This window comes from Lepidochelys kempii, chromosome 6 (genome assembly GCF_965140285.1).
Source record: "Lepidochelys kempii isolate rLepKem1 chromosome 6, rLepKem1.hap1, whole genome shotgun sequence".
NCBI classification, from domain to species: domain Eukaryota; kingdom Metazoa; phylum Chordata; order Testudines; family Cheloniidae; genus Lepidochelys; species Lepidochelys kempii.
The window spans coordinates 90876834-90891606 of record NC_136385.1 but is presented as its reverse complement, the minus strand read 5'-3'; the positions used below and the strand labels follow the sequence as shown (position 1 = coordinate 90891606).

At 54.6% G+C, this 14773-nt stretch overlaps 1 protein-coding gene across 2 annotated transcripts in view; it reads left to right on the top strand.

The window, feature by feature from the left end:
• Window positions 1–14773, top strand: part of LTBP2 (latent transforming growth factor beta binding protein 2) — a 126206-nt gene that overhangs the window by 97298 nt on the left and 14135 nt on the right. The window contains exons 16-28 of one of the 2 annotated variants that reach the window (XM_073349170.2): window positions 421–546; window positions 1008–1136; window positions 2001–2120; window positions 2819–2938; window positions 3218–3340; window positions 3627–3752; window positions 4386–4511; window positions 10277–10399; window positions 10665–10790; window positions 11077–11199; window positions 11585–11716; window positions 13331–13456; window positions 14212–14355. In XM_073349170.2, the coding sequence (XP_073205271.1) occupies window positions 421–546; window positions 1008–1136; window positions 2001–2120; window positions 2819–2938; window positions 3218–3340; window positions 3627–3752; window positions 4386–4511; window positions 10277–10399; window positions 10665–10790; window positions 11077–11199; window positions 11585–11716; window positions 13331–13456; window positions 14212–14355 (1644 nt within the window). The remainder of the gene's footprint in view (window positions 1–420; window positions 547–1007; window positions 1137–2000; window positions 2121–2818; window positions 2939–3217; window positions 3341–3626; window positions 3753–4385; window positions 4512–10276; window positions 10400–10664; window positions 10791–11076; window positions 11200–11584; window positions 11717–13330; window positions 13457–14211; window positions 14356–14773) is intronic. The other variant, XM_073349171.2, reaches the window with a different exon arrangement.

The following is a 14773-nucleotide window of genomic DNA, read 5'->3' as shown; positions in this document are numbered from 1 at the left end:
CGCTTTCCAGCGCAGGGGTGGGCCAAGGTGTCCCAGCCTCCTGCTCTCGCTCAGCCCAGCTAGGAACAAGTAGAGACGATAGGCAGTGCCTAGCTGCAGGGCTCTGGAGCCCTGGGAAGCCATGTCCACTCTGCTAGGTGCACTGACCCAGGCCAACCCACAGGTGCTGGCCATTAGTGCTGCCTCTCCATTCTTGGGCACTGGGGGTCCATGGCTGTCGTGGTGGCTGGAGGCTGCTGAGGCCCAGCTCTGGCAGCTGTCTGAGGTGCAGGGGCCTTTGAGCTGTCTCCCATTCTGTCTGTGATGTGGGGGAGGTGCTAGTAACTGTGCGGGGGGCTGTGGAATAGGGAAAGCCCTGTACTATGTGCTGGGGGACTGCAGAGCAGGGGCCTGTGACTTCACCCTGTCTGTCTCCCTCAGAAATCGATAGATGCTCCTCTGTACCCGATCCCTGTGGCCCAGGCACTTGTGTGAACCTGCCCGGCAGATACAGCTGCATGTGTGGCCCTGGCTATCGGCTACATCCTGGCCTCCCCCGATGCATTGGTATGTCCCTAGCTCTGCTGTTTCTAAAGGGGACAGTGGGGAGACTTCCACGTCAGGAAACGGGGCATGTGGAGAGAGGCTGGCTCCTGAGCACAAAGCCTGGCCGAGCCAGGCCCCTTGCAGGGCACCAGCCCCGCTGCCTTCCTGAGCAGAACAACCCTGTGGCTTGGGATCATTCTCTCTGTCCTACTTCCCCAGTTTTAGTAGCCAGGGGACTTTTGTAGGGCAGAACCCTCCCTCTCCCGCCATGTGTGGGGATGTGATGCTGCCCTCCAGTGGTGGATGGCAGATAAACGGGGGCCCTCCCATGTCATCTAGCAAGCTCCCTGGGGAGGGAAATGCTGAGAGGGGGAGATGGGTCCCCTCAGGCCCTTGCTTATCCCATCTCCAGAAGTGTCTGTAGGAAATGGGAGGGCTAATGGTATTTCCTGAGTGACTCTGTTCCTCTGCTCCGGACCCAGATGATGATGAGTGTGTGGGAGATCCCTGCGCTGGGAAGGGTCACTGCATCAACAGTGTGGGCTCCTACTCCTGCCTCTGCTACCCGGGGTACACACTGCTCACCTCCCAGGACACACAGACCTGTCAGGGTAAGTGACACTCCAGCTGGCACACGCCTACAGCCCCGGGGGGCACCTTGCCCGCAAGGTTCCTGTGACCTCCCTCGGCTACATGTTTCCTTGGTAATGGAGGTTCCAGGCTCCTCCTTTATATGGGCTTCCCCCACCACTACTGCCCAAGCCTTCCCTAGAAGGACCCCTCATGATGGGGCAGGGGAGATTGCATTCTCCTTGCTCGTTCCCCCAGCCTCTCGCTGAGACGGGGCAGCGCACTGTGCAGACTGGGGAAGACTCTGCAGAAAAGAGTCAGTTAGCAAAAGCTTTTCTTCCAGAAAACCCCTCAGCTTGGGGCCTGTCTGACCCAGAGGCCAGTGGCGTGGAGCCCAACTAGCTCTGCATCCCCTGCCCTGTGTCCCAAGCACCCTCTCCGAGCATCTGGAGAGGACAGGAGGCAGCTCAGCAGAACGTCACCCACTGGTAGCTGGCAAGCAGCCTTGCTCCTTGCTCCGCTGCTTGTCTGGGCTCATGAGCTGGGCCCTCTGCCAAGCAAACAGGAAACCCTGGCCCTGGCCCAAACTGCCTGCAGCCTGCTTTGGCATGTGGGGGTGACCAGCAGCAGCAAGGAGGGGCTGGGGCATGGCAGAGTGGAGGTGTGAGTGACACAGGCCCGTGGGGAGTCTGGCCCTGAGTACAGCGTGGCACTGCCTTTCCTCCTCATTGGCATGAGGGCAGAGGTTGGTTCTCAGGAGGGATTTCAATGAGGGGAGGGGAGTGGCCATTCGGAGTGGGTTTGGGACAAAGGGACAGGGAGGGCCCTGCACACAGGCAGAGCTACCTCTGATGCCCTTAGCTGAGCCCAGTTCCCTGACGGGACCTATCCTTGGGTGCTAACAGATCTGAATGAGTGTGAGCAGCCCAGCATGTGCCTGGGGGGGCAGTGCACCAACACACCTGGATCATATCACTGTGAGTGTGCCAGGGGCTACATCATGGGCCGCAGAGGACAGTGCGAAGGTGAGTTTGCTAACCTCCCCTACGTGAGCATCTCCAGCCATTTTGTGCAAACCTCAGCTCTCCACACCCCCCTCCCTCCAGATCTGCACTGAGGTACCTGCGCCTTCTCACTTTGTCACTTAAGTCGCCTGACGCAGGTCTGCCCCTGCTTGCCTGGGGGAATCCCCACCCCGCTGCGGGAGAGGGGAGCTCTCTCCCCAAGTTCATTCCCCTTCAGGCTCTGACTCACCCCTCAGGCCCAGTGGGACCCATCTTGAGCCCCGTCTTCTGGACTGGAAAGGGAATGCGTTTTGTTCTTGGGCTGGTGCTTATCTTTGGAGATTTGGCATCTGTCATTGCTTGCCCCTGTTTGAGCCCTGGGCTGGCAAGTACATTGAAGGTATGACGTCTACAGCCAGCTGCATGTACACAGCATGTCACAGTGATTGAAAATCAAAATGGACATCCTACCAGGTGGGAGAACAGGCCACAGAGACAATGAATGACAAATGGGACTCATGAGAACGTCCTTCTGAGCCCCAAACTCAATGCACCATCAAGCCCATCCGCTTAGAGTCACAGTCACTCTTACTTTGGCCAGAGCTGGCTGAGAAGGTGAGATGCAGGTGACTGTGGTCCCAGCTGCGAGGGCGTTCTGGATGGGACTCAGTCTGTCTCTCTCTTTTCCTGGAGTCTGAAAGCAGGGGGTCTCTTTGCAGATGTTGATGAGTGTGCTGATCCCAACACCTGCCCCAGAGGGAGATGTGTCAATGCGCTGGGCTCCTATGAGTGTCTCAGCTGTGCAGCCGGTTACCATCCGATGAATGGAAGATGTGTTGGTAAGGAGATGAGAGCTGTTCCCCGCAAGACCCCTCCCCACCTTGTGGAAACTCCCTCTTGCATGGCAGCAATTCCAGCCCTAGCCAACCCCTCCTGGGACTGTAATGTGCCACACAAGCCTTGTGGGCAGGCACTGGCTGTGGGAAATGGCAGGCAGGAGAGGCTAGTGTGTGTACGGTGAGTACCACGCCCTGCAGGATTGGGTTGTGGGGAGATCCCTGGGGATTTTAGAGCATCCCTGTTCCTGGCTTGATGGGCCCCTTTGCTGTGTCTTGCAGATGACGATGAGTGCTTCGCCGTGGGAACCTGTGCTCATGGACTGTGCATCAACATGGCTGGCTCCTTCAGGTGTTCCTGCTACCATGGCTATGAGGTGACAGCAGATGAGAAGAGCTGCCAAGGTATCATATCCTCTACCAGATGCTTTTGGACCCAGTCCAACTCCTAGTGAAGTCTGAGGCATTGTTTCCATTGAACCTGGGGCATTCCTGAGTGCATGGCCTGGCTGCCTATACCTCCCTGCCCCAACTAGGGTAGCTAGGTCCTGAGATCCTGTGGGGCTAGCCCCTCTCCCTCCTTATCTATTATTGATCTATTCTCCGCAACACACCTGGCTCTGAGAGGAAGCCCCCCCCTCCGTGGGCTCCTCCCTGTCCAGCTCTCACTCTGGTTTGTGGGTTTATTTAGATATCGATGAGTGTGCGACCCACAGCACCTGCCCCATGGGACTCTGTATCAATACCGAGGGCTCCTTCTCCTGTGAAGCTTGTGGTGCTGGATACACCGTGTCCAGAGATGGCAGCATGTGTGAAGGTATCTCCTGTGGATGGTGAGATGTGCGGGTGCCAGGGAGACTGGATTCCCTGGGAGGATGTGCTTGCATTTAGGAGCAGGCCATTGGTGGTGTCTGGGGCTGGCTTTCCAGCTGTGGCTGCAGAATCTCGTAATGTGCATGGCACTCGGGTCACTGGGCATCCCTCAGCCCAGCTGAGGCAAAGCTGCCAGCTTGTGGCACAGTATTTGCAGGCTGCACTTGTAATCAGTGCCCCTAAGGCTGAGTCTCTGGCCCTGGGTCTGCATCACTGGTGACCTGAGCTGAGCCACTCTTCCTGCAGCAGCTCCAGCTGAGCTCCCTGCACTCAGGAGAGCTTCTGGGGGACAGCCCCCGAACCCCAACGAGACCCACTTGGAGAGCAAAGGGCCTGCCTAGGAAACCTGCTTCAGCAGTTTAGCTTTTGCAGTGCAATAGAGAGCAAGAGGGGGTTTTGAGGAGAGGTCACTGGGGGTGACAGGTGTTCAGAGAGGGACCACTGCAACTTTGGAAAGGGGTCTGTGAGTCACAGAGCTAATCCCCCAGCTGGCTTTGAGTACCTGGCGGGCGGGGGAGCAGAGTAGGCACGCCCTGTCCTTTATCCCATCTGGAGTTCCAGTCTGTGCTCTCCCCAGATATTGATGAGTGCAGCTCACCCGCTGCCTGCCCCTTGGGAATCTGCACCAACATGGACGGCTCCTTTGCCTGCCGAGCCTGCGATGCTGGCTACATGCTGTCCTCCAACAGACTCACCTGTGAAGGTAAATCACCCGGACTGCTCTCTGCCTCTGCTGGGAGCTGTGGCTGCAAGTCAGGCAGTAATAAGTGTGTCTGTAGTGTCAGACTTGGAAGCTAGGGGTCTTGCTCCCATTGGGTCACACCCCCAGTCGGGTCACGCCCCTGCTCAGGTCAGCTTAGCCCTGCACATTGGCAGCCATACTGTTTGGAGGGGCAGTGGGTATCTGAAGGGAAATGATCAGATCTGGGAAGGGGTACAGGTACAGAACTCATTAATGAGATTCTCAGATGATACTAATTTAGGGGGAGCTGCAAGCCCCAGCGAGGACAGCGTAATACAAAGAGGCCTTGAGAGAGCAGAACCACAGGCAGGGAATAGCAGAATGGGATTCTGTTCGGAACAGCATGGCTAATATGCCTGGAGAAAACAACCCTGAACCTAGGTAGTCAGTGGGAGGGGGAAGGCTTGGAATCCGGAGTGTCTGAGAAAGGCATGGGGCAGTAAATTAGGAATTTCTGATGCAATGTGGAAGCAAGCAGGGCCCATTTGGGCTGCAGGCAGAGCTATTTGTGTCTCTGAACAGGGGGAATAGCCAGGTCCTACTTTGTGTAGCGCTGGTGCATTTTGTTGTGGGCACCTTTTTATCAGAAAGATATTGGCAAATCAGAGGGAGTTCAGAGAAGACCAGCCAAGGTGATCAGAGGGCTGAGCTATAGGTAAGGCTATGATTATGTCGCAGAGGTCGTGGAAGTCACGGAATCCATGACTTCCAGAGACCTCCGTGACATTGGGGCACCATAGCAGCCCAGCCACCGCCAGGAGCAGGGGGCCTTCCTGCAGCAGCCAGCTCAGCTCTCTGCCCCCGCGGGTGGCAGAGGATCCCCAGCAGGCGGCAGGGGATCCCCCCCCCAGCTCCGTGCCCCCACAGGCGAGGGAGATTCCCCCGCAGCTCCCCAGCCGCCGCTGGTGGAGGGACCCTGGCAGCTCCCCAGCTGCCGGCGGTGGTGAAGGATCCCTCCCAGTTCCCAGGCCCCATGGGTGGTGGGCCCCACTCTCAGCTCCCACCCTGCAGGGCACTGGGGGATCCCGCACAGCTCCCAGCCACTGGGTAAGGATCGGGGGCCACAGCTGGGATAGGGTGCTGGACCCTCCTCCCTCCCCATTTTGTCAGGGATACTTTTAGTAAAAGTCAGGGACAGGTCACGGTTTCCGTGAATTTTTGTTTTTTCCCCATGACCTGTCCATGACTTTTACTAAAAACATCCATGACAAAATGGTAGCCTTAGCTGTAGAGAAGTGTGAAATGAGTTAAACCTGTCTAGTTTGGCTAAGCCTCAACTCTGGGGGTAGGGGGACCTGGGCGGAGTTTATAAATGTCTGCCGGGTATAAGCTCCAAGGCAGAGAGGAATTATCTAGGCCCATGGTGCAAGGGTTCAAAACAAAACAAAACAAAAATAGGCAGAGGGTTAACAAAGACACGGGCAAGCCAATGAAGGAGAGAAAGCTGGCAAAAGGGTGATGAAGTAATAAAGGCCCCAGTTCAACAAAGCAGTGAAGCACAGACTTAACTTCAAGCAGGCACGTGGTGGTATTGAAGTCACCAGCACCGCCCTCTGGGTTAGGGTACATCCACACGGGTGGGTTTCTGTTGCTGTAGTAGCTGGGCAGTAGCAGGACGCCCTGAGCAGCATTGCTAGGTGGTCTACTTAAGCTTTAGGTGCAGGCCTGCCCTGAGAGCGCTTTGCTAAATAGGGATAGGTAAGCATGTGGATAAGTGTTTGCAGTGTCATGGGCAATAATAATAACAAAAGTAATAAGGGGGTTAGACTAGATGAGCCTTGCAGTCCCTTCTAACCCTGTGGTTCTATGAACCAGGAGGACTGGGATGAAATTGGGGAAGAGAAAGCAAATGCTGGGCCTCAGCAGAAACTCCCAGACAGTGAGATCTGTCAGACTGCAGCAGACCTTGTGGAAGAGAACTCCAGCCTTCCCTAGTGACTGCTAAACCTGTGGTTGTTAATTGTTCTGTTCCCTAGGCCCTGTTGTAACTTGTGTGGGTTTTTTTTTCAAGTGTAGCTCTAAGGCTGTGCTCTGTCGTGGGTCCCTGAAATTGTGGTGTAGAACATGAGTTTATGTTGCTAAGTTACCCAGGAGTGGCAGAGCCACAGGTAAGGTGTGCAGAGACTCCTGCCAACTGGTCCTCTATACCCAGCTACACCAGCATAGGTTCTGGATCAACCACATATTCAGCAGGAAAGCTGCCTTAGGAGCGTGACTGAGAGAGTTTAAGGTTCTTTGTTTCTCCCCTTTCTCCTATTCACCCAGCTGTACAGGCCTCGGAGGAAAAGAAAAAATAGAACTAATATTGTTTAGACCACCCCCTGAAAATGACCTAAAATGAAATTTCTGTATCTCCTAATGCCTGAAATCCTGCAGCCTGCTATGGTCATAACTGTGTGATGCATTCCATTGGGGATACCCTCCCCCAGCACCTTTCTGCTAGTATCAGGGTCACCTTTAGGATCCGAGATATTGGACCTTAAATCTGTCTCTGGCCCAGTGCCTGTCATGGGTGTTCAACAGGGATATTTTTGGAGAGAAATCCCACATTTGAGGGCAAAGAAGGAAACATTTTTGTGGCAGGTTTTGTTTGTTATGTGAAGCAGTTCGGATGGCTGGAATGGTGGAGAAGGGCCCTTCGGAGATGGATCAGTGGGCAGAGTGCAGATGTAGTCCAAGGTGCTTGATAAAGACCCCCTGGTGATGAGCATGGCATGAAAAGCTAGTGAGGGAGAACTGTAGCTTCTCTCATGGCTTGGCAGTGGAGTACTTGGGAACCACCAGCACACAGATGGTAAATAAACCCACTAACAGGCTGTTTGTTTGGGGTAAAACTCATGGGCAGAGGCACACTGCATCTGGTGATTCCTCCTAGAGCGGGAGAAGGCGTCTTGGCCACTTTTCTTCTTCCTCTAGGTTTACAGCTGGGCCTGAGGCACACACAGGAAAATGAGGTAAAGTTTCCATGCTCCTGATGGGATGGAAGGATTGCACATTTTGTTCCATTTGCGGGCTAGTCATGTGACTCCCTCCTTAGATGGGTCTTTCCCGGCATGTCACTTCCCCATGCTCGCCGCTAGAGCAACTGCGGGAGAGAGCACTGAGGGAACATTATGAAGTGTTTGGTGACTGACCCCAGGAGAAACTGTTCCAGTCTTCCCTTGCTGGATTGGTGTCCATGGCTCTAGATTTTGGGTTTTGTGTATAAAAAACAATAAGGGTTTTGTGTTGGCTTACAACAAATGAACTAGGGCCTGGATCATCTGCTAGGGAACTGGTGGAAGCTAGGGATGTTTTAGAACTGAGTGTGGTAGGAGTAATCTTGCCCCAAGGCATAAATAAATGGTGCCCTGTTGTGTACACCCTGTGCTTGGCATTTAGCAGAGGCAAAGTCCCTGCTCTGCCCTGAGGAGCTTTCAGGCTCAATGTTTCCATCTCTAACTTCTGTGATGGGAACAGACAGAGCAAGGGAGATGGGGAATGTTGTTGGTGCCCTCTGCAGCCTGCAGGCTGGTACTGACGGGGAATCAGTCCTTTTAGACTCATGTGCTTTCTTGCAGTCAAAAGAGCTGCACTCAAAGGCACTGGGCCCTGCCTGGCAGGCTGCGGGGACTGAAAATGTAGCAGAAATGTTGTTTCCTTCTGAGGACGTAGAGCATCACACCTCCCCTGGATGGACCCGTGGAAGGGTGGGAGTAAGGAGTTTTCACTGCCCTGTGGGAGGATGGAGAGCTGCCTCCTGCCCTTGCCCCCAGCATGCATTAGCTGAACTGAATTGTGTTCCAAAAGAGGCAGGTGAATGGGACAGTCCAGGGTGACAGAGCCAGGTGAGGCCGAGGCTATGTCTGGCTTTCTACAGTGGACATGGTCATACTGGGATATGGAAGCCCCTTTCCCTTAGTGTTACCTGCACACTCTAGGGCACCCCACCTTTACTATTCCGTGGGCTCATGGCGTAACCCAGTTAATTTAGGCACCCCCACCCTTTCCCAGGTTCTAGGGCTCTGGTTGAAAGGCACCTACCCTTATCCAGCTCCTATGGCTCAGGGCGTAATTTTCTGCGGGTTTGCGGCACCATTTACCAGTGAAAGAGCCTTACACAGTAATATTCTTAACCTCTGTTTATTAACAGTTACCAAAACAGAATACACATGCTAAGCATACAATGCTTCCAATAAGGCAGACAAACTTTTCCTGGTGGCCAGTCAGGATCAGGTCGTCTGGGGCTCCTCCAGCTTCTGCACAGTGTGATTGCAGGGTGTTGAGGTCTGGCAGCTCTGATCTTGGGCTGTGTCCTGGAGTTAGGTTCCAAAGAACTTCCTTTTAGACCCCAGTTTATATACTTAAACTTGAGTCCTGCTTAGCTGTACCTTAACCCAATGGTTCTCAATCTTTCCAGACTACTGTATCCCTTTCAGGAGTCTGATTTGTCTTGTGTACCCCAAGTGTCACCTCACTGAAAAACTACTTGCTTACAAAATCAGACATAAAAATACAAAGATGTCTCAGTACACTTACTGAAAAATAGCTTACTTTCTCGTTTTGGCCATATAATTATAAAATAAATCAATTGGAATATAAATATTGTACTTACATTTCAGTGTGATACTTGAGCCTGTTTTTCACTTGTGAGCCCAGACAGAATGCTATCAAACAAAGTTTTTTTTAAACATCTTAAGATCCGTTTCTTTATCTGGTGATCTGGTGGTGGTGGGTACAATTAGGACAGGATTGCCTTCTTAACAGCCCGATATTTCATTGGTTTAATATAATTTAGATGGAATGTGAGGATGTGACTTTCTGCTTTTTAGCTCATGGCTGCTGCTGTCTTAATGTGGCTGCAGAAAAAGGCCTCAAACCTTACATTAGTGTCATCCCATCCCTCCTCCTTACACCCCCACCCCCGTACCATCACTCCCTCCTTAGAGCTTACACCCTGCAGGTAATAGCAGGTTGTTGGCCTGTCCCCCAGCCACGTCTTAGCCCAAAGGAACAGGTTTAATTCCTTCAACCTTTCATTATTAGTGAAACTCTTAAAGCACTTATGATGGCTGGGGGAGGGCCAGGACAGATTAAGGGATGACTGGGGAGGATGAGGGTGGGGAGTTTCCACAGTCGGGAGAGAATGAGGGGCGCCTGTCAGGGAAGGGATAGGCAGCCAGGAGAGTGGGGTCTGATGGGGTGTTTGGGGGTGTTGGGGCACTTCACTGACATACACTCTTGTGCTGTTAGCTTGACCCTTGTCATGGCTCTTCTCTGGTTTCCCTCCAGTTTGTGGCCCAGTTCTGAACTAACTTGGGGACGGGCCCAGGAGACTGGGGCCTGGGTTTGGTTTAGCAAAACCTCCTTGGTTGGTCCTGGTTTGCCAAGGCAGGACTAGCTCAGATCTGGGATCCCTGGGTAAAAAGGCACCAGAGTCTGAGGGAGCGTTGGAAAAGGTGCTGCTGTAGCTCCTCTAATCGCAGCATTCGAGAGCTGTATAGAGCCTCTCCGCTCAGCACCCCTTGACGGGATCCCTCTTTGTAGGCAACCCCAGGATCGCACTGTGGGCTGACAGCCAGGGGCTCTGCGCTCAGCGGGCGGGAAGGTCTCTGAACTCTAACCTGCCTGCGGCTGTCAGAGGCCTGAACGGCTGCTGCCCTCAGCCTCTGTTTGTTTGTAGCAGTTGCTCATTGCACACCCGTACTGGCCCTGACTCTTAATTCTGTGCCTCTCTGCCTGGGCAGATATTGATGAGTGTGAAGACCCCACCATTAGCTGCCTCGGGGGAGAGTGCCTGAACACACCGGGCTCCTATGGCTGTCACTGCCGCCCTGGATTTGAGCTGCTCAACGGCACTGTGTGTGAAGGTACAAGCACCTCCAGGGCCTGTCCATTCCGTTCCCCTTTGGACTCCACCAGGGAGTCTGGGGCATCTGCTGGGAATTCCCATTTCTACCCATGCAGGGGGGATTGTAGTGCAGCCTGGGACGATGCACTCCCTGTGCCTGCGATGAGAGGGCTGGATGGGGCCCTAAACCCTCCCGGGGCCTGCCCTGTGCGGACGAGGGGAAGGGCCCTCCTGCCATCTGCCCCCAGCAGATTGTGTGGAGCTAACTCACATTTCCCCTGCAGACATGAACGAGTGCCTGGGCAGTGAGATCTGCGGCCCCAATGGCGAGTGTCTTAACAGCCATGGATCCTATTTCTGTATTTGTGCTCCTGGCTTCTCAAATGCGGCTGGGGGAGTCAGCTGCCAAGGTGAGGGACTGGGAGAAATGGCAGCAGCTAAATGTGCCTGGGACCCTGGCTATCACCCTGGGCTCTCCCTTGCCCCTGACCGTCCTCTGGCTCTCCCCCTGCCTGACTCTGCCCCGTAGCTATCCCCCTGGGCTTTCCCCTGCCCCCTCGCCCTCCCCTTGCCCATATCCCTGGCTCTCTGCCTGCCGTGATCCCTGCCCACTGTGGATAGTATTTATTGTGCAGGGACCAGTGTACACCCATCAGACAGCCTCTGTGCTAATTCTCATCATGTCGTCTCTTCCAGATGTGGACGAATGTGCAGACAAATCTCGGTGTTTGCAAGGCCAGTGTTTCAATACGGAGGGCTCCTACAGATGTTTGTGTGAAAATGGCTTCAGGCATTCGCCAGAGACCGATGACTGTGTAGGTAAGCACTGGTTTTGGGGGAACACAGGGCTCTCCCCAGATCGCTGGTGTATGTATGAGGGTCTCCTTCCCCACACAGAGGGAACACCTCTATTTCAAGTACCAGTGACAATCATCACTTCACCCCTGCTCGAGAGCCAGGAGGCCTCTGCCCCTTCATTGGTTCTCCCAGTAGCTGACAGAGGGCCCCAGGGCCCAGAGTGGGTTTGTGGGTTGGGAGGCCTAGTATCAGGTCATTCGTGGGTTTATGGGGGCAGTTGCCACAGGACCCCAGTGTGGTTGGGGTCTAGTCGCACGAAGGCTCTCCAGTGGGGTTGTGGGGTTCCCAGTTGACTGTCCCATCTCTTTGCCTTTCTCCCTCTGTGTCTGTTGTCACCGGGTGACAGATGTGGACGAGTGTGCAGATTTCGGGGACACTGTGTGCGGCACATGGAGATGCCAGAACACTGTGGGTTCATACCGCTGCATTATGGGCTGCCAGCCTGGCTTCCACCAGACCCCGCTGGGTGATTGCATTGGTGGGTACCGCTGCATGATCTGTGCTCTCTCGTGGGGGTGGGATGGCTGGCTCAGTTGGCATCCTGAGGGTAAAGCTTGCTGACATGCCTGTGGTCCTGTCCCCGGTTAGCAATGGGGAGGAGGAAGTGCTTGGCCAGTGTCGATGTAGATAATGCTGAGTGCTTGTTTTCCTGGCTGTTTGTGTCTAGACTTCTCTCTTCTTGGCATTTGGTAACAGATGCTGCATTGTGCAGCTTTTCCTCTCAGGGAGATTCCTGGGGAGGTTACAGTCCATTCCAGGGCTAGGATTGTATTGCAGCACAGAGTCCACCAAGAGGCAGCTGCCTGCTGGGGTTTCTGGCTGTGTCTAGCTGCCTCCCTCCCTCCCTGGAGCTGCTGGATGAGCTGTGCTCTGACAGAGGCTGGTAGCTTGGCTCTGGGGTTGATGCATGGAGATCCCCCCTGCAGAGCCCCGGGGCTGGATTTAGAGCTCCCAGCCAAGGGCAGCATTGAAAGGTGACACTACAGAGGGATTATTGTGGCATTAAAGAATCCCCCAAACTCTCATAAGATTGTGAGGGGGAGCTGTCACCAGCCGGGGCCCAGTGTTGCTGCTAACACATAGGTTAATGCCATCTGAGCTCAGCTTCCGCTCCTTAACGTCCAGACAATGCCAAGCTGCAAACATGCAGCTTCCTCAGCTGTTGTGAGGAAATCTCACACCTCATGCAGCAATGGGAGGGGTATCCGGGTGCACTGTACAGCCCGGCAGCCTTCTTCTGCAAAGTCACACCCCCTACCAGGCGAACCAGCCCCTGCAACCCTGACTTCTTCCAGCTTTGGGGCACCCCAGATATCTGTGGGTGTAGTTATGGACAGGTGAGGGGTCCCAGCAGGCCTCCGATTATGCCCAAGAGGCCATAAAGCCAAGGTTTGGGTGCTTGTGGGGTCTATGTGTGCAAGGAGCAGGCTCTGCACAGCTGCAGGCAGAGCTCTCCATGGGTCTGGGTGTGGAACTGAGGAAGGAGAAAAAGTGCAAGTCTGCCACTGATCAGCAAGGAGGTCAGGAGCAAGAGAGCACAGTCCCTATCTGTGTTCATGGCCCCCATATGCTCCCACATTCTCCCAAAGACTCCTATATACCGGCCCATAACACCTCATATTCAGCTTATTCTATCCTGTATCAACCCAAACTCCCCTATCCTTGTCAATAACCTCCATATTCCTCTATACCTGCCCATGGCCCCATACCTATTTGCACTCCCCCTGTCTCCTATACTTTCCCATATTCATCCCCTATACCTCCCTTTATCCATCCATATCGCCTTTCCCCCTAATTCCCCAGCCCTGCCCGTGTCCCCTGTGTATTTTTCATCCCATCTCTATCCAGCTGGAGCACTGAATTATACTGGAGGTTGCCCTTATGGTGGCTCTTCCCCTGTGCTAAGTTGTTCCCCTTCCTTCTTGCAAACTAGGGAGGGGAGCTGGGCAGGCCTGGCCCTGTGATCCTGCAGCGGCAGGTGTTGAGAGCTTTCGCTAGAGGCTGATCCAGGTGGGAGGGCTCTGGGAGTGTGATGTGGATGGCCTGGGGAAGGGAGGTTCTGCAATGACCTGGGCCCTCCTCTCTCCTGCAGACATAGACGAATGTGCCAACGAGACGCTGTGTGGGAGCCACGCGTTCTGTGACAACACCGATGGCTCATTCCGCTGCCTTTGTGACAGTGGCTATGAGAACTTGCCCCCAGGCCAGGATTGCGTGGGTAAGAGTCACTCAGCGCTTCTGGCCCGCTGCCTTCACGCTGCCTCGGTGCCTGAGCCTATCTCTCCAGCTCATGGGTCCCTGCACCCTTTGTGCTGCACAGATCAGTCTGCCCACATCTCAGTGGGGGTGTCCCTTCCTGGCAGGGGGTGGGAAAAATCCTTTCCCTGTGGCTTCCTCAGGATCCCTAGCAATGGAAGCTGTTCACAGGCGGGTGGGACTATGAGCAAGGTCAAGAGAGGAAAGTGGCTACCAGGTGAGTCTCCAGGACATGGGCCCCTTTCAAGCAGATGGACACAGGGGCCCCTGGAGGTCAGAGCAGCTCACTTGGGGGATCGAAAATGGGCAAGGCCAACACCTTCCACCAGGGAGGGGGCTGCAGGTGAATGGCGAAGAGATCGATTATTGAGTGTTTACATTGGAGTGTGCCTGAATTGCAGCAATTGGAGGAGGAAATGCCCTGTCAGATCCCACCTAGTCCATTCCGGAGGGCCAGGGCAGGGTCTGTTCCCAGCGCTGGGTCCAGGTGAAGTTTAAATGCTCCTGGTGAAGGTGCTTCCTGCGTTTCATGGATAGGGAGTCCTCTTGGTGTTCAACACTGTGCAGCCTGTCCACAGGCTTGTTCCCTCCTACCACGGACACACACTGAGACACAGCCCCTCTGGGGCAAAGAGCATCCGCGACTCTGAGGACTCAGGTGGATGCACTGTCCCACTGCGGAAGCCTTAAAGCCGTTTCCTTTGCCTTGTGTGACAGACGTGAACGAGTGTGAGCTGATGGTAGCCGTGTGTGGGACCGCGCTCTGTGAGAACGTGGAGGGATCATTCCTGTGCCTATGCCTCAGTGACCATGAGGAGTACGACACGGAGACAGGAGAGTGCCGGCCACGAGCTGGCATGGGTGAGATCTCACTGGGGCGTGAGATGGGTGCTAACAGGGCGGTGCCGGCCACAAGCTGGCATGGGTCAGATCTCACTGGGGTGTGAGATGGGTGCTAATAGGGCAGTGCCGGCCACGAGCTGGCATGGGTCAGATCTCACTGGGGCGGGAGTTGGGTGCTAATAGGGCAGTGCTGGCCATGAGCTAGCATGGGTGAGATCTCACTGGGCAGCAGCTGGGTACTCAGGGGGTGGAGTTGGCATGGGTGAGATCTTGCTGGGATGGAAGCCAGTTGCTGCCTGGGCATTGTTGACCATGAGTGGGTGTGGGTGAGATCTCAACTGTGGGGATCTGTTCTGAAGGCTGAAGAGTCGTGCCAGGGAGGCCACATTGCCAGTCCTGTTTTCATCCTGGGAGATTCTGGATGTGGGGTGACCTT